We start from the raw sequence: 19,299 nt of genomic DNA on the forward strand, positions 1-19,299 counted from the left end.
GTAGAGTTTGAATGCTTGCCAGTTTAGCTTGAGAAAGGACCTCAGGGTCTGGTACCTTAACTTGTCAGGTGATCTTCAGAATCTTCCTAAGACAATTCAAATGGAAACAATTCAGTTTCCTGGCATGGTGCTGGTATACTGTCCAGGGTTCACAGGCATACAACAATGAGGTCAGCACAATGGCTCTGTAGACTTTGAGTTTGATAGTCAGCCTGATGACTCTTTTCTCCCACACTTTCCTTCGGAGCCTCCCAAACACTGAGCTAGCACTAGCAATGTATTTGTCAGCCTCGTTTTCAATGTGTGCATCCCTAGAAAACATACTGCCAAGGTAAGTGAACTTATCCACAAAACTCATATTCCATGTGTGGATGGTGTGATTCTGCCTGGTGGAGCACCTGTGTTTTCTTGGTGTTAATTGTTAGGCCAGAATTATCATAATCAGCAGAGAATCATCCATACTTTGTTGCATCTCAGCTTCAGAGGTTGCATCGAGTGCACAATCATTGTGAGGATCAAATGGAATATGGTAAGTAATGCAATTTGCAAAACTTAAAAAGGATTATAAACATGTATAATTTTTACTATTATGTGTTCTACTAAAATTTGTGAAATAAACAAAAGTGATAATTTAAGACTAAAATTTAAGTGAAACCAGATTTCTAAACTAAGTTGTTTTCTATAGCAAAAATTTCAAACTTTTCTACAGAATCCCAGTTTTCCATTTAAATTCCTTGAAAGGAAGGATGGTCATAATGGATGTGTTTCATCTATCACTTGGGCCTGCATCGTAGTACTTTTCTGATCACTCAGGGCATGGAATGTTCCTAAGGATTCTACAGCTTGAAAATCAGTGTTCTCAAACCTGGGAAGGGTTGTACAAACTCATGCATAATGAAATAAGCAAAACCAAAAAACTACGAACACACCTACCATAATGTAAATGAAAAGATAACCAAAGGGGGAGGAAAGCATTTATTAAATGCCTAGTGTACGCCAGAAACTGTGCTAATTAAGCGCTTTACAAATAACTCACTTGATCCTCAAAACAACTCAGGGAAGTAGATGCTATTATTATCTCCATTTTACAGTTGAGAACACTGAGGCAGGTAGTGATTAGATAACTTGCCTAGAGTCATACAGTTGGAAGTATCTAAGGCTAGATTTGAACTCAGGTCTTCCTGACTCCAGGTCCAGCCATCCCTCTAACCAAGGAGCTACCTAGCTGCCTCAGTGTAAATTAAAAGATTGCTAAAAGGAAACTGAATTTGAATAGAGAATAGAATAGAGCATAGAGAATAGAAATTGAAGCTCCCTCCTCCCTTTCAGCAGAAAGAGGGGGGACTTGGAAGATCACAGTATGTATACTGTGTACAATCAAAGTTGAGATCATTCTGCTGAGTTTTTTCTTAGCTCTTTTTCTTTTTTATAGGATAGAGTTAGAAATAATGGGGAGAATATTTCAGAAATAGCTGAATAAAAAACAAGATACATCAAAATTAATTTCAAAATAGTAATGCTAATGTAAATAATATATTTGAGCAGAAATCAGCTATTTGAATCATTTGGCCATAAGGTGATACTTTTATTATTAACTTCTCTTTTATGTAGAAGGTCTCAGAAATGCAGAGAATTGAAGTGACTACTGCTCTTGTCCTACAGCTAGTTATTATTTAAATATAAGTCTCTTCAAGGCCAATGCTTTTGCCACACTGTGTCAGCCATGCATAACAATGTAAAAGCTGATGGGTATTGATCCATCTTGATTCCTAACTTCCAATGAGTTCAGTTCACCCAGTATTTATTCCCTGCTTGCTGTGTGAAAGAGATTGTCCTTTCTCATGCTCTAAAATGACCATACAAGCTAGTTCCTCAACCCTCCAAAGGAATTTAAAGTTCCAGTGAACTTCACTGGGCCTCAGTTTCCTATATGTAAAATGAAGAAATTCGATTTGTTGATAGAGGACCTCTTCTAGTTCTAAGTCTTGGATATATGATCTAGGCCAGCTCTTTAGGTAGAAGAAGGAAAGTGGTTAGCACCAAAGGTGCTGTTGATAGATAAGAGATTCCATTTTGATGAATTTGAACTAAAGTAAAATTTTGAATAACTTTTCTGCTTTTTTCTAGTTCTTTGTAAGTATAAATCTTGAGTCCTAGTGTTTTGTATAATTATCCACAGTACTTTGAATGGTTTGAAATATTGGTTGAGATGAGAAATTTGTAAGTAAATTTTTAGATTATAATGTTAGTGCTGTCAGCTACTGCTTCAGAGATTGTAGCATGCGTACTTGTTTGGAGAGTAAAAACACAACGTATTGTGACGGGAGCCTGTTGACTAAAAATTATTCTGTGAACATAGCATTCAGCAAGAACTTAATAGTCTACTTTGCCTGACATTGTGCCAGGCACATCATTTTAAACCAGTGCCTTGTTCAGGACTGGGTTTCCCCCCTCCTATCTATATTCCCTTTCTGGCCTTTCATAGCACTTTTCTCATACCTCTTTTTGGCATTTGTCACATTCTTCCTTGTATCATAGGATAGTACAGCAGGAATGTACACAGAGCCTCTTCTCCATCTCTAAGCTATAGCTCAAAGTAATAGAGACTTCTATGTTATTAAAGGAAAAGGATGATAAATTTAGAACCTAGAAGAGGACACCCAGGCCTCTTTTTAAAGGTGAGGAAACTGTGGTCCATACTAGTTCCAGAGTCACACCTAAAGGGTTTAAACTGCCATCTTGCCTGCGAATCTAGTACTCTTTCCTCTATACCAGGCTGCCAGCCAACCTGATAGACAGATGGTAGTGCTTATGTCATTTTAGTAGAAAGTTGGATTTCCTAATTTCTGCATTTGATACATTTTGACATAATTTGAGGTCAAGATTTTTCTACTTCTTGTTAATAATAAACTTCAGATGGAGCCCTAAACTACTCTAGAAGTGAAATGTTAAACGCTATGTATACTTCATATTGTATACATTGTATATTGCTAGATTCTTAGCATGAATGCTATGGCTTAGATTGCCCAAATATGATGGAATTTTATTTCAAGTGCAGTTTATTTTGCTCATTTGAATAAAACAAGTAGTATCAAAACCGCTAGGTCTAAGGTTATAAGGTACAGTATTCATGAAACAGTGACACTCCCTTATACCATTTATCCAAATATCAACTAAGTTTTTTGCTCCTTGGCTTCTAGCTAATTGCTACTGCTACCAGACACAAGAGGAATGAACTATTGCAGCTGTCACCATGATTTGTTTTCTTTCTCTTGATTTCTGTGAATGTGTTATAACCACTTGGAATATCCTTGTGAAAAGTGCATTGCTGTAGTCCCTGGGGCAACTGTGGATATTGGGGGAGGAGAGTATTGATAACTCAGAGAAGTCCAGTAGTGGTTGGTAGATGGAGAATCACTGCAGTATATATGACTTGACGTTTTAATTAAAGTTTTGGGTTGAGATAAGAGAAACTCAAGGATTTTGGAGGTTGAAGTTAGAGTGATTGACGTGAACTTAGAAGATTGATCAATTTTAGCTTGGGAATACATATTCAATGAAATTTTAGCTCCCTATGTTTCCCCAAAAATATGAGGAATGATTTTGATGATCGACAAGACAAACTTCAAGCTTATATTCCTGGATCTAGGAAATAGTTAGAAGGAAAAAATTATTTCATCATTTAGCTAATTTGGCTACTCTACAAGTACTTACAGTAGTTACAAACTGCATGTTGTTAAACTAGGTGCTAGTGTGGATATTAAAGAGTAGAAATACTCCCTTAGGAAAGAGTATTGTGATCAACATTAATTCATTGTTTTTAAATTTTTTTATTTTTAATACTCTGAACTTGCATATACATGGAAGAGTTTTAGAAAGAGAAATGAATGCATGAACCTGCAAATCTTTTATTAGGTAGACCTTTTTTTTTTCTGGCCTTTCTTTATTAGTATTAATTCTTAAATCAATGCTTAAGGATCTGGAATTTCATATAAATTACAATCCTTCTCTGCAGTAGCAGACAATGTCATGAATTGGCTTTCTTCATCAGGTTGCCATCCTGGGGATGATCTTCTTTAAACTGAGCTAAGTTGAGTCTCCCTAAGTCCTAGATCATCTTGCGCAACCCCTGTATTGTCAAGATGAAGGGACCAGCAGTAAGAGAGGTTAAATGACTAGGAGCCTTCTTAACTGAGCAGTATCTGCTGAAACTTGCATTTCTGACATAATATCCAGGAACTCAAGGTTCTTAGAAATTTCAAATCATGATGGGGCAGCAATCATATTTTATGAGAGAAATCAACAAAAAGACCCTCAGAATCACAGAACAGGTAGGGACTTGGAAGAGCCCTGGAGTTTAAACATTCCTAAACCAGAGTCCTTTCTATAGTAATAGCAATTAAAAGTGCTTTTAAGTTTTGCAGAGCCTTTTCTACATTACTGCATTCAATCCTACCAGAACTCTGTAAGGTAGATGGTGTTGTTACTCCCATTTTGCAGATAGGGACACTGAAGCTGAGAGGTTCCACCACGTGCCAGAGTCACAAAGCTAGTAAATGTCCAACATAGGATTTGAACCAGGGTCTTCAGAACTATAACTCTTCTTGCTATCCACTAAGTCACTTCACTGCCCATATGGAGAATGGCATGTAGGGAGGAAAGACTTCCATGTATATGCAAGTTCAGAGTATTCAGTCTCAGGGAGACTGATTAGCAGGCTATTTCTGTAGTTCAGGGGAAAAGTTATGAGGGACTGAACTAAGGTGTTAGGTGGGTGGGTTGGAGCTGTTAGGGAGATAGAAATGATAAGATATGTCATCTTACTGGATGTGTGGGACTGAGTGAGAGTGAAACTCCGAGAATAATACTAAAGTTGTGAAACTGAGGGACTAGAAGGTTGGGTGGCTTTTGAGAGGGAAATATTGTTTTCTTTTGGATACTTTTTGAGATGCCTACAAGATATACAGTTTACGATGTCAATAGTCAGTTGGTGATATGAGACTAGAGCCCTAGAAAGACTAAGGTTGGATATGGAGATCCAGGAGTCATCTACATTGAGATGAAAAACCCATGGGAGCTGGGAGGTCAAGTGAGAGAATATAGTGAGAGAACAAAAGGGAGCCCAAGAGCCTTGGGATGCATAATTAGCAGGAGATTGCATCTGGATGATGAGCCAGTGAGTGAAATAGAAAAGTCAGACCAGGAGGAACATCCAGAAAAAGCAGTGTTAGAAAAGCTCAGCAGAGAAACCTTGAGGAAGGGAGTGATCAACTTTGTCAGGCTCCTGAGGTGTAGTAATTTAAGAGAGATGAAAGGCAATTAAGTGATTTGTACTTTTAAGAAAACTTAATTATGTGGGCCTTAAACTGCCATTTTTGCTTGAAGCTGAGGAAGCTGCCTTGTAGATTTGTTATGTTGGGCTAAAAACTTGGAAATAAGGAGAAAATTGAGATTGAGTTAGATGTCAGGATTAAATGTAACTCAAATTGTGTGGTCAATCAATTTTTAAAAAATATTTTAATAACTATTTCATTATAATTGGTAATTGAAAACTTTATTTTAAGAAAGGGTCCACAGGCTTCACCAGACTGCCAGAAAAGTTTATAACACAAAAAAAGGATTAAGAACTTTTGGACTAGATGATCTTCAAGGTTATCTCCAGGTCTAACTCCTGACCTTTTTTAGCCTTAAGTATGAATTTTTTTTATATCATTGTTTTTTATATTACCCTCATTTCAGAATATCTCCCCCCTTCCCTACCCAGGGAGTGATCCCCTAAAAAACAAAAGATTTAAAAGGCAATTCAACAAAACCAATTAACCTATTGCCAATAATAATAATAATGAGTAATTAAAGTTACTCCACTGAAGTTCTTCTCTGATGCGTCCTCATGGCATAGAGGTGAGTTTGTGTTCTCAAAGGCTTTGCCATCTGAACACAAGATCTGGCAGGTCTTAGCAAGCTAGAGAGTCTTCAGGGATGGAGCTAGTGATATATAGTCTGTATGCCTGTTGTCTGAGATTTGATTTAGCATGTAGTTTAGAAAGGCTCATTACTGAGTTGGCCACAGGCAGCGATGAGTTTTTTGACCTCAGTATCTCACAGACTGTTAAGTGCAGTCTCTGGCAGGTACCACCAATCTGAAAAAGTTTTCGGTACCAGCTCTCTGACAGACTTCTACAAGGACCAGCCAAATGAAATTCTGAGATTCCTGTGGCCAAAAGTTATTCCTAAAATGGTATGTCTGCTATGGTGTGGAGGGGTTATGATCTCTCTTCAGTGTTTGCTGCAGTTCCCTATAACAAGAGTGCCCAGAGTGAAGTCAAGGAGGAAGAAAATACTGAACTGTCCTTCAGCACTTGACAGCTCTTCTGGTTCTGCTACTGAGAGCACTCTCACCCATCAGCTCCCTGGCCTACTTCCTTCTTGCCCCTCCCTCCCCCATCTCAACAGAAAAGTCTACCTAGGTGCTACTTATCAAAACAAAATGTTACAAAGAAATAGCCAGAAGTTGGAGAGACTGCAATCTCTGTTGGTGGCAGGGTCTATTCACTGACATAATTAGAGATCTTTGAAGTCCTTGAGTAATAAGTATTGAATTAAGTAATACATAAATTTACATATTTTTGTATTTAAGAAATTCACTAACGGTTTTGTTCTTATGACTTATTACCTTCATTATAGATAAATCCTGCATGAAAAAATTAGGCAAGTTCATAATTACCTGTGAGGTGTAGGTATGAGTGATATATATAACCCCATGAGCGATAGTATAAATAAAATTCCTTGCTGTTAGTGACTTTTTTTATTTGTTTGCATATGCCCTCATTGGCTACTAATTTGATCTTACCAAATTGTATTTATGAATTTTTCAAAAGTCAAGGTGTTGGAGAGTTTGGAGGGAATATGTGTAGAGAAAGTTAACATTCTGGGGAATTAGATGAATCTGGAAGATGTTTTTCTGAAATTCTCAAGCTATTTTAAAATTGTACTTAAGCTGATAGTCAATTAAAATGCAGCTTTTGAGGGGGAAAGGAGGCCGGAATAATCTTTGGAGAGTCTGCAAATTGGATTTTAGAGCACCAATTCTCATTTTCCCACCCATCTTTCCTAATAGTTTTTACAACTGCAGGTGAAGTCCTGTCATCTGCAACTATTAAATATATAGATTTTTATTGTGGGAATTAAAAAAAATTGATGAACTAGAAAATCATCAACAAAAATGAATATTTCCATATATACAGAAGGCCAGAAAATATGAATTATATATGAAAACTCAAACCTCATATAATTTGTTCCTTTTAATAACATTAAATTTAATGCTCAAATCGCCCTGCTTGTGGAGGGGACATGGTGTAGTAGATACAGTGCTCACTTTGAAGTCAGAAAGACCTGGATTCAAATTTTGACCTGGGCAGTTTTTAGCTCTATGATACTGAGCAAGTAAGTCACTTAACAAATGCCTTCCTTCCTTCATCTGTTAAATAAAGAGGTTGGACTTGAGAACCAAGGTCTCTTCTACCTCTTTGTCCCCTTCTTGACCTCACTTTGAGCTCTTTTGTGTAGTTTATATAAAAGGTATCATTGGAGGCTCTTTTCTTTTTTTTTCTTTCATCATTGCCAGTACTACCCAATTACCTCCTTCCCTAAATAAAAACCTATTTTATAACAAAAGTATCGTTAAGCAAATCAGATTTGTGTTCTAATGGTCATGTCTGGGAATGCATGTCCCATTCTGTATCTGCATCCCTCACTTTTCAAACAAAATGTAGGAGGAATACTTCATCATCAGTCTTCTGGAGTCATTATTGCTTCTGCATTTATCAGAGAGATTTAAATCTTTTGAAATTGTTTTCCTTTATAGTATTGAGATTTTGTATAAGATAATTCTCCTTGTTCTACTTCACACTGAATTGGTTTATCCAGGTCTTCCCAAGTTGCTTTGAATCCACTACCTTTCTTATGTCTTGCAGTGCAAAAAATTAATATTTTTAAAATTATTTTTCCCCCTTTTATTATTTTTTCACTTTTTATTATTTTATTTTGTTTTATCAACAATTACTTCCATAAGCTTTTGAGTTTTAAATTTTTCTCCCCCTCCCTTCCCCAGTCACTCCCCAAGACAGCATGTAATCCGATATAGGCTATACATATACATTCCTATTAAACATATTTTCACATTAGTGATGTTGTAAGTAAGAATTAGAACCAATAGAAGGAACCACCAGAAAGAGGAAACAAAACACAACAGAAGAAAAAAATAGCAAATAGTATGCTTCAATCTGCATTCAAACTCCATAGTTCTTTCTTTGGATGTACATAGCATTTTCCATCATGAGGCCTTTGGAGATGTCTCAGATCCTTGTATAACTGAGAAGGGTTAAGTCTATCAAATTAGTCATCACACATCATGGCTGTTACTGTGTACAACGTTCTTCTGGTTTCTGCTCACTTCGCTCAGCATCAGACCATATAAGTCATTCCAGGTTTTTCTGAAGTCTGCCTGCTCATCAAGGAAATTAATATTCTTATATTCATAATACAATAATTTGTTAACTTTACCCAATTGTGGGGTACTCACTTTGTTTCTAGTTCTTTACTCCCAACAAAAAGTGCTTTATAAATATTTTTGTGTATCCTGGTCCTTTCCCTCTCTTTTGTCTTTATCAGAGGTTCTTAACCTGGATTCCATGAGCTTGTTTTTAACATTTATTATTTTGGTATCATTGGTTTCCTTTGTAATCTTTTGGATTTTATTAATTTAAAAATATTACTCAGAGAAGGAATCCGTAGGTCTCACCTACTGGCCTTGCACATCTACTGATACAGTAAAGGCTGAGAACTCCTGATCTACATGTATCTTTTCATAATTTTTCCAATTTTAGAAAGCAATCCTTTGGTAGTATAACATAACACTGAATCTGTAAATTAATTTTGGGAGTATTCTATTTATATAGCATGGCCCATTTATTTCTGTAAAGACTATAGTATATATTCATAGTTCTTTTTGTAGCTTAGTTGGATTGCCAGATAGTTTATATATTCTGTAGTAATTTTGAATGAAATTTCTTTCTTTTAGGTTTTATTGGTAATGTACAGAAAGGCTTTTGATTTTTGTGGCATTATTTTATATCCTATTTTGTTGAAGTGAATTATTTCTGTTTTGAATTGAATTTCAAATGTCTTCTGAGTAAACCACCATTTGCAAAATGTGATGATTTTATATCTTCTTTTCCTATGCTTATTGTCTTTTTTCTTATCTTTTTGCTATGGCTAGTATTTCTATATCATAAAGGCAACAGTGGACAGATATCCTTGTTTACCCCCTGATCTTATTAGAAAGGCCTCTAGTGTTTCTCTGTTTACAGAATATGCTTGCTCTTGGTTTTCTATAGATACTGTTTACTATATTAGTGAAAAATCCATATATTTCTGTTTTCTACTTTTTTTTTTAACCTAAAATGGGGTTGGTTTTTGTTTTTGTTTTTGTTTTTGTTTTTTGACTAGGCAGTGGGGTTAAGTGACTTGCCCGGGTCAACAGCTAGTAAGTGTTATGTGTCTGAGGCCGGATTTGAAGTCAGGACCTCCTGAATCCAGGGCTGATGCTCTATCCACTGCACTACCTAGCTGCCCCCTGTTTTGTTTTTGTTTTTTAGGGGTTGTATTTTGTCAAACTTTATGCATTGTTATGATCATGATTTTTTTTCCTTTGTTTTTCTTATGCATGTGATTATTATCTTACCTCATTGCACCAATCCTATTTTTCTGGTCAAAATACTATATAATGTGTAATTTTTTGTAATAGAGCCTTTGTAGCTCTTAAGAGACCACAGCCTTGTGGCTAATATTTTATTAAACATTTTCACATTGATATTCATTATCACACCAACAGCCACCCACAAAAAGGGCAAGGCAGACTAGCTGAAGCAGCAGAGCAGTCTGGGGGAGAAATTGGAGGTCTCATGTGTCAGGCAAGTCCGGCTACCACTATCATGTTGACCACCATCTCCCCTCATGTGGACAGTCTGAGACAGTGAGTCCAATAAGCTGGAGAATAGCACTGTTCCCCATACTGTCAGATCTGCTTCCAGTACAGCCCCCGAATCCATCATTGAGAAGAGAGGTCATTGTGAAGAAGCCCATCTTTATCACCACCAATAGCAACTGCTGACCACCTACTAACAGGCAACATCCTGGAGACCATCAGTCCTGCTTCCAGCCCAGCCATCATAGCTATTTCTACCAGCTCTCAGACACAGAACAGGCAGGTCAGACTGGACTGAAGCATTGAGGCACCTTGAAGGAGAGAAAGGAGGTAGCATGTGCCAGACAAATCAAACCACTACCACTTCCCTTCAGACCATGATGGAGTCAGCCCAGGATCCTGAACTCAAGAGCCTTGGGTATAGCATTGCTTCCAGCCCTTGCATTCAGCCATCAGATCATCTGGGAAGCAACCCCTGTGAGCTGCAGCCTGACAACTGCTTCTGCAGGTGCTGCAGCCACCTGAAGATCCAAAACAGGAAGTTCTTGCCACCAAGGCTCTTGGTATTATGAAATGGGTCAACATCAGAAACTGACATTACATTAAAGAAGAGGCATTACTGTCGACTTCTGCGCCCCAGTGACCATGGGGACCTTTCCATCTATTTTTATGTGTTGTCTCCTCCATTAGAATTTTAACTCCTTGAGAGTAGAGACTATCTGATTTTTGTCTTTGTATTCTAACCCTTTAGCATAGTGTCTGACTCATAGTAAGTACCTCGTAGATACTTAATGCATTGTTGATTGATTCTGCTAGCTGGCAGTAGTAGCAGCAAGTAGTACAGCTAAGTGGCACAGTGGATAGAGTGCTGGGCCTGGAATAAGGAAGACTCCTCTTCCTGAATTCAAATCTGGCCTCAAACACTTGCTAGCCATGTGACCCTGGGTAAGTCACTTAACCCTGTTTGCCTCACTTTCCTCATTTGTAAAAATCTAGTTTCATCATCTCTAAACTATGGGGATTGGGCTAGATTATCTCTGAAGTGCCTTCCACTTCTAAACCTATGATCCTATGATTCTTTTTTAATCCTACAATAATTTATTTTGGAATATTTGTACTGTTATAAATAAAACTTGGTGGGCATCTGTTCCTGTATATGTTTGATACATAAAACTTTTTAACATTCTGTTATAATATGTACTACTAGCTGTATCTTATGCCTTAATATAGTTTATCTTGGCCATTTTATAACTTTATAAACATTTTTTTCATTGTATTTGCAGCCAAATGGTCGTACTGTGCCTCAAGTGCCAGAGGAGGAAGTGATTACATCTCCTCGAAGAGAAGCAGCAAAGCAGCAGCAGCAGCCGCAGCCGCAGCAGCAGCAACAGCAGCAGCAACAGCTAGATGCAGAAAAGAAAAATGAAAAGGTTAGTTGAAGTTACAGAATGTTCCCCCCTCCAGTTAATGACTTATACCTTCATAAATGAACACTTCAATCTATCCTGGAGAGCATCCTATTGTCCAGTAAAAAATGTGAGCATCCCAGGCAACAAAGTAACTGCATCTTAGAGCTTATGCAACCTTCCTCATTTATGTCATTTTAAAAATTAGGGGTCTGGACTAGATAATCTCTAAGGTCCTTTAGAGCTTTAATTTTATGATCTATGATTCATTGAATCAATATTCTCTTGTAATTAAGGCCTAACCATCTGTTCGTTGAACAATTTAGTAAACAACTTACTTCCCTTTTGATATTCCAAAATTAACTTTCATAAGATTTGTAGCTGGAACATTTTGGTAAATAGTCAACTTTTGATAATTTGTGGCATTGGTATCATTACTTTGGATTTAGTAGTTGTAAAAGTCTTGTATAATTACATGTATCTTTAAAATATAATTGATTATGTTTTTGTGCTTGATATTTGGACTTGTCACCTACTAAAGGAGGACAAGTCTGTTAGGGTTAACATTTGAGTTGTTTATTTTCATAGTGTTATTAAACTGCAAGATATCTTAGAGATCTAATCCAGCCCCTTCATTTTCACTGTAGGAGTTTTGAGAAGCATACCATACAGTTGTTACTCGAGTCATTTGATACAAACTTTACATTATGCACTTCACAGAAAAAGTTGTCTAGACAGGGGTGAGGAACCTGTGGCCTTCTAGGTCCTTGGATGGAACCTTTTGACTGAGTCCTAGTTTTACAGAACAAATCCTTTTATTAAGGGGATTTGTTCTTGAAATTTGGATTCAGTCAGAGGGTCATACTTGAGGACCTAGAGGGCCATATGTGGCCTCAAGGCCACAGGTTCCCTAGCCCTGATCTACAGTCTGTAGGATATGAGTAGTAGCTCTTGGGATATTAAGTGGAATATATGGAGCTGCTATTTTTATTTTCATCTTTATGTAGACAAAAAAAAAAAACCCAATGCTTTGTCAGTACTAAACTGTCTAGTAGAGTGCCAGTAGCTCCATTTACTTGACTGATAAGTTTTTCTGATTTCTTCATCTGTTAAAAATATTTATTGAGCACCTGTTATGTGTATGAGGGACTTTGCTGAACATGAAAAGGGATTCCAAAGGTATAAGACATGACTCTCTCATATGTCAGCTTTTCTCACTACTGCAATACTTGAAGTATTTCATTGACTCTTCACAGATTGTTTTCATGTACTCTTTCCAAATATTGGTGATTGACTTGGCAAAATTGTACTGATGAAAAAATTACTTCAGTGCAAGTATAGATATTGTGTTTCAGAAACTCATTGGATCTGGAATCAGGAAGACCTGAGTTCAAATACAGCCTCAGACACTTACTAGCTATGTGACTGTGGGCAAGTCATTTTTTAAAATAAGTTTTTGTTTTTATTCTTTAAATTTATTTTATTCTTTAAGCATCTCTCCCCCTACCTCTTCCAGAGAGCCATCTCATATGATAGTTTTTTTTTTTGAAAGGGAAGAATCAGCACAACTGATCAGTACATTAAAAACATCTGAAAACATGCAATGTGTAACACCTATGAACCCTCTCACAGAAGTGTTGTCTCATCTCTCCATTCGAGTCCAGACTGATCTTTATAATTTCATTACATTTACTTTTGATTTTTGGTGTGTTCTTTCCATTTACATTGTTGTAGTTACTGTGCTTATTGTTTTGTTGGTTCTGTTTACTTTGCTCAGCATTAGTTTGAGTGCATCTTTCTTGCTTCTGTATTCATCACACAAAACATTTCTTACAGTTCATTACATTCCTGTACCACAATTTATTTATTCCTCAATTCATGGGCATCTATTTTGTTTCCTGTTCTTCTTACCGATCACAAAAAAGTACCACTTTCAATATTTTGGAGTATGTGGGGGCTTTCTTTTTATCAGTGTCTTCCATGGAGTATAAGCCCAGCATTGGAGTCACAGGTTCAGAGGATTTGGATGTTTTAGTCACTTTATTTGTATAACTTCAAATTGCTTTCCAAAATGGTCATACCATTTCACAGCTCCATCTATAATACATCTAGGCTGAACAACCCAGCTCATCCACCTGTGATGTCCATTTGTGATCCAACTCTCCCCTGTTGCTCCAAGAAGCTATAGCATGCACTGTGGCCACCCCATGATAAAACCATTTGGGCAGATGGACTGAACCAGATTAAGGGTACCTCAGACCTGTTAGTGAGTTGGGATGACTACTATAAGCATATGAAGACTTGCCCCCAGCAGAATGGATAGGTAAAAATATTTGTTCAGTGGCCATGAAGGTGGCTGAAACAGGTGCTGTAGAGTGTTTAGAGCTTGCTCAGATATCGAAAATGCCAAGTTCATCCACTGCATGCCAGGTTATCACCAATCTTCTTGACTTTTGTCCTGCTACTGGACTTTGATGATCCTGGAAGATATAGTAAGGCTGACTGCCTCACTTAAATCTAATTCACACAGTCATCAGCCATCACTGTGATATCATTGATCCTCTTAGAAAATGAAGGATGAGCAACATCATTAATATGCCAATATTCCACAACTTCTCTAACATTGGTTTCTTTTTTTTTTTTTTTTTTTGGTCATTTTTGCCAATTTGCGGGGTGTAAGGTTAAACCTCAGTGTTGTTTTGATTTCTGGGCAAGTTACTTTATAAAATACTTTAAAAATCTTAAAATACTAATGCTTTTACATGTTATATAATACTATTATAATTATTCTTGCCATAAGAAATTGGTCAAAGACAGAGAAGCAGGAGATTTCTGGGGCAGATTTACTCCAATTTAGCTGGATTATAGGTTTGGAGAAGATACAAGATAAAGCTAGAAAAGTAAATCAAAAGTGTGAAAGACCAAATGCCAATTTAAGCAGGAGAATGACATGATAAATGCTGTATTTTAGGGGGGGAAGGGGAATCAGTAATAAAGTGCAGGATTATTTGAAGGGAAATATGTTGGGCCTTGAGGTTATTTTGACTTTGAGTTATTAATTAGTGACTCTTCCTTGGATTCTGCTTTTCTGGGTTTTTTTTTTTTTTTATTCATTTTGAAACTTAAACACAAAATGAGGAAAAAAAGAACATTTCCACATGCACAGCAAAACAGAGGATTCAGTATAAAACCATGAATTTCTACTTCAGACTGCTTTTTTTTAAACTGTGTAATAAATACTACACTGTTTTCAAAGCAACCCATCTTTTTTGTGCTTCCTTTTCTCCCTCCCTCCCCATCCTGTCCTAGAGAAAGCTACAATTAAACACACACATATACACACTTACTTGAATACATATATATATGTGAAGTCATACTGTACATACTTTCTCTGGAAGTGGATAGCATCTTCGTTCATAGGTCCAAGTCTTTATATGTCTTTCTAAAATCAACCAGTTCATCATTTCTTATAGCACAATAGTATTCCATCACAATCATATACCACAACTTGTTTAGCCATTCCCCAGTAGAAGGGCCTCTATCATTTTAACCAATCTGATAGGTGTAAGATGATATCTCAAAGTTGTATTAATTTGCATTTCTCTCATCAATAATGACTTATCATTTTTTTATATGACTATAGTTTTGATTTTTTTCAAAAAACTATCTTTTCATATTCTTTGCTTAATTATTGGTGAGTGACTTATTCATATATATTTGACAATTTGAGGTCTGGTACTACTGAAATGCCTTTCTTTACATTTTTTCATTAGTTTTTTTGAAATTCTTGACCCTTTGTTCTTCCAAATGAATTTTGCTGTTTTTTCTAATTCAGTAAAATAAATTTTTTAGTAATTTATTCGGATGGCACTGAATAAATAGATTAGGTAAAATTGTCATTTTAATATATTGGCTTTGCCTACCCAAGAAAAATCAGTGTTTCTCTAGTTATTTAAATCTGACTGTATTTGTAGAAATAGTGTTCTCTAATTATGTGCATGTAGTTGTTGAATCTGTTTTGGTAGGTATATTCTCAAGTATTTTATACTTTCTATGGTTATTTTAAATGGAGTATCTCTTGCAGGCTTTTGTTGATGATAGATAAAAATGCTGATGATTTATGTGGATTTATTTTATGTTATACTACTTTGCTAAAATTATTGTTTCAACTAATTTTTTTAGTTGAATCTTTAGGATTTTCCAAATATATCATATCCTTTGTAAAAGAAATAGTTTATTACCTCATTTCCCATTCTGCTTCCTTCGATTTCTTTTTCTTTTATTGCTATTACTAGCGTTTCTAAAACAATATTGAATAATATTGGTGATAACAAGAGTATAGTTTCCCTGTTTGTCTCTTTAAATCATTTTAGCTTTAACTTTGAGATCATGTTTGCTACCCCTCCTTTTTTTACATCAGTTGAAGCATAATAAATTCTACTGCAACCCTTTATTTTAACATTGTATATCTTTCACTTTTAATTATGTTTCTTGTAAATGGCATATTCTAATTTTTATTCCATGCTGATATGTTTTTATTTTATGGGTAAATTCATCCCATTCACATTCAAAGTTTTAATTATTAGTTGTACATTTCCCTTCATCCTATTTTTTTCTCAGTATTTATCATTCTGGCTCTGTTTACCCTATCCCTCCTAACATGTCTAATTTACTTCTAACCACTACCTTGCCCTTCTATTCCTTAATCTACCTTCCCCTCTAAGTCCCTCCCTTACCTCTTTCCCCACCTTCTTAATTCTTAACCTATACACCTTTTTTTCTTTTCTTTCTCTCTCTCTCTTCTTCTTCTTTTTTTTTTTTTTTTTGGATGAGGCAATTGGGATTAAGTGATTTGCCCAGTCACACAGCATACACCTTTCTAAAAGTCCCTCCCTGGCCCTGTCTTCTCTCCCTCTTATTTCTTTATAAATTTACAAGATGTGTATACCCTTCTGGGGTTTGTATTGTTCTCTCTTTAACCCAGTTCTGATGAGAGTAAGGTTCCAGCACAACCAGCCTTCCACCCATACTTGCTTCTTCTATATCAGTTCTTTTCACCCCTCATTTGTATGAGAGAATTGCTCCCTTTTGCCTCTCCCTACCTAGTTTTACTTTTTAAAATCAACCTATTTCACTCAGCTCAGCCCAAACCTCTTTCAAACTACCCAAGTAATGACAGTCTTAAGAGTACTGATAATTTTTACATATAAGAAGTAAACAGTTTGGCCTTAAGTCCTTTACAATTGATTTTTAATGTTACCTTATATTTCTCTTGAATCTTACATGTTTCTTTTTGTCACAGATAGTTGAAAGTCTTTCAGTTCATTGAATATTCACCTTTTTTATTTTTTCATTCAGGATTATATTCAGTTTTGCTGGGTAGGTTATTTTTGGTCACAAACCCAGCTCTTTTGCTCTTCAAGATATTATGTTCCAATACCTATGGTCTTTTAACATAGAAGCTCCTAAGTCTTGTGTGATCTTCATATCCCCAGAAAGGGGAGGTCCTTTAGTCTTCTGCTCCTCTGTCAGACACCATCTGCCATGCATTCCCCCCTCCCATCCTGGACTGTCCCTGAGGTGAAAGTTTCTGAGGCTGATCTGCCTCCCCCACCCAGCTGCCCCCAGGGTTGTTGTTTTTGATTTGGGCAGTCTGCCTGGGGGTGTTTGTTTTTCACCAGGGTATAGCCTCCACCCCTGGAAGTAGGATCTTTCCTGAGGTCCTCTCAAGTTGTCATAAGAGGACAACTGCTTTACCCCATTTATTTCCGCCACTCTAAGTTCACTTGGAGGCTTTGTTCTGTATTTTTAATGGGGGGAATTTGGAGTGCCTGAAATTTTCTGACCTACTCTGCCGTCTTCTCATTTTTCCTGTGTCTTTCCATTTTTACCCAAGTGTAGGATGAGAGATCACCTTTTTTGCTGAATTCTGAGTAATGCTGTATTCCCCTAATATAGTCTAGTTATTCTGACCAATAAAAAAAAAGAGTTTAGTCTACTATAGTTTAGCTTTGACGAATCTTTGCAAACTTTTAGTGATCACAGTTTCTCTTACTAATTGCTCACTAACCTTTCTTTTAATGAATTGTTCTAAATTTTGTTACAAAAGGAAGAAACCTAATAGCCCTTGTTTGTAGACTTTTCCGCACTCCTTTTTTGGTCATTTAGACATCAGCCCTTTTTTGCTTCTACAGAACCTCTCTCATTCTCCAAGTTTTTCATTGAGACTACCCTAGGATTTAGTTTTCCTTTGACAAAGTGATTTGAATTCATTGAAGGCAACTAGATGCTCTCTAATAGTCTCAATTATCTTTAGGACTTAAAACCTGGATGGCTGCCTGAATGGAGGCAGACCACTTAGCTGTGACAGGCTTGTTCTGGCAAAAACCCAGAATTCACACTAGACTAAATAATGATTAAGAAATCCAGGAGGAAGCTACAAATAAGTGACTTCTTCCGTTTCAGAGCTTCACAAAAAGTCAGAAACCAGCAGGAAATAGGAGAAGAGGCTACCAATAAAACCAACACTGGAAAGGCAAGCAAGCCTGTAGCCTACACAGGTCTTCTGTGTCCTGAGGTAACAAGATTGGAGGTCTTCCTAGAGTAAGCCCCAGGTTCAAGACCTTGGGCAACCGAAGGATCTATGGACCAGTGCTGTGCTGCAGCAATCAAACTAGGGCAGCCTGTGCATTTAGGGGCAAGGTTCTTATGTTCTGTCCTGAAATGCCCCAGAGCAGAAGTGTCAAGCCTGTGGCCCAAACCAGATTAAAATGTAATTGGGAAACATTTAACAAAATAAAATAAAATAGATAATTCATTTTAAAACAGTTATAATGCAACCTGCAGGACTTTTTATGTGCAAATTAGTGTCTCCAGTTTCTATTTGAGTTTGACACCACTACCATAAAGGACCTTGAAGATCCAGTGATCTGAACATCAAAGATCCAAGGGGACCTGACCTTTAGAGGTGGAAGTCTGCATATGAACCTAGGTTGAGACCAAGTAGGGCCAACCACCAAACCCAACATCACAGCAGGGGTAGAGTCTGGCTCTGGCTCAGATCCCAATTCAGGAACTAAAGCTGGAAGGATGAGTAAATCAAAAAAAACCGCCAACCAATATAAAAAATGATTGTACATCTAGAGATTCCCTTAAGTGAAGAGTAACTCCAGAACCACTATAATTAGAGGCTCAGAGGAAAAAATGGATTTTCCACAAGTACTACATAGTGACCTACAAGGAATGTGGCAAGATCTTTTTTAATTGAAATTAGAAACTGAATAACAGAATAGAAAGAATAAATAGCTTAGAAGAGAAGCAGTAAACCCCCTGAAAACTAGAATAGAGCAAACAGATGGTTCCATGACACAATAAGAAGTAGTAAAACAAAAATCAAAATATTAAAAAAAGAAAAGAAAATCTAAGATACCTGATATAAAAAATAGCTGACTGAAAAAATAGATCAAGGAGAGATTTTAAGAATCACAGACTTCTTAAAGCGTCACCTTTCAAGAAATCAAAACTGCCCATATTTATTAGAAATTGAAGTAAAGTTAGAAAGAATCTACCATTCATCTCAGAGTAGTTCCAGAAAGCTTAATTAACCCAAAAATAATGCATTTTGTTTTATTCTTCCCAATACAAGGGTCATTCTCTTTGGCATGGGAAACAGAAGCAAAATCTTCTGTTAACCCCAGTATAGCCTAAAGAAAAAAAAAATCTTTTTCATTTGTCCTGTTTATTGCCACCTTCAGCTCATTCTGGGTTTCATATTCCTGACACTTTTTCTTACAATTTTATCTTATTTTTAACTAACATTTTTTTATCAATACATCACATTTATTATTGAATATATCATCTCAGCAAGCCATCCCTTGTAACAAAGATTAAATAATCATAGTACTATCA

General features: G+C 36.5%; 1 protein-coding gene across 3 annotated transcripts in view; it reads left to right on the forward strand.

The window, feature by feature from the left end:
• MTDH (metadherin) overlaps positions 1-19,299 on the forward strand; it is a 64,945-nt gene that overhangs the window by 7,155 nt on the left and 38,491 nt on the right. For all 3 annotated transcript variants that reach the window (XM_027849937.1, XM_027849936.1, XM_027849935.1), the window contains exon 2: positions 11,269-11,415. In XM_027849937.1, the coding sequence (XP_027705738.1) occupies positions 11,269-11,415 (147 nt within the window). The remainder of the gene's footprint in view (positions 1-11,268; positions 11,416-19,299) is intronic.

Source organism: Vombatus ursinus, unplaced genomic scaffold (assembly GCF_900497805.2).
Source record: "Vombatus ursinus unplaced genomic scaffold, bare-nosed wombat genome assembly UNPS02008961.1, whole genome shotgun sequence".
Lineage (NCBI taxonomy): Eukaryota > Metazoa > Chordata > Mammalia > Diprotodontia > Vombatidae > Vombatus > Vombatus ursinus.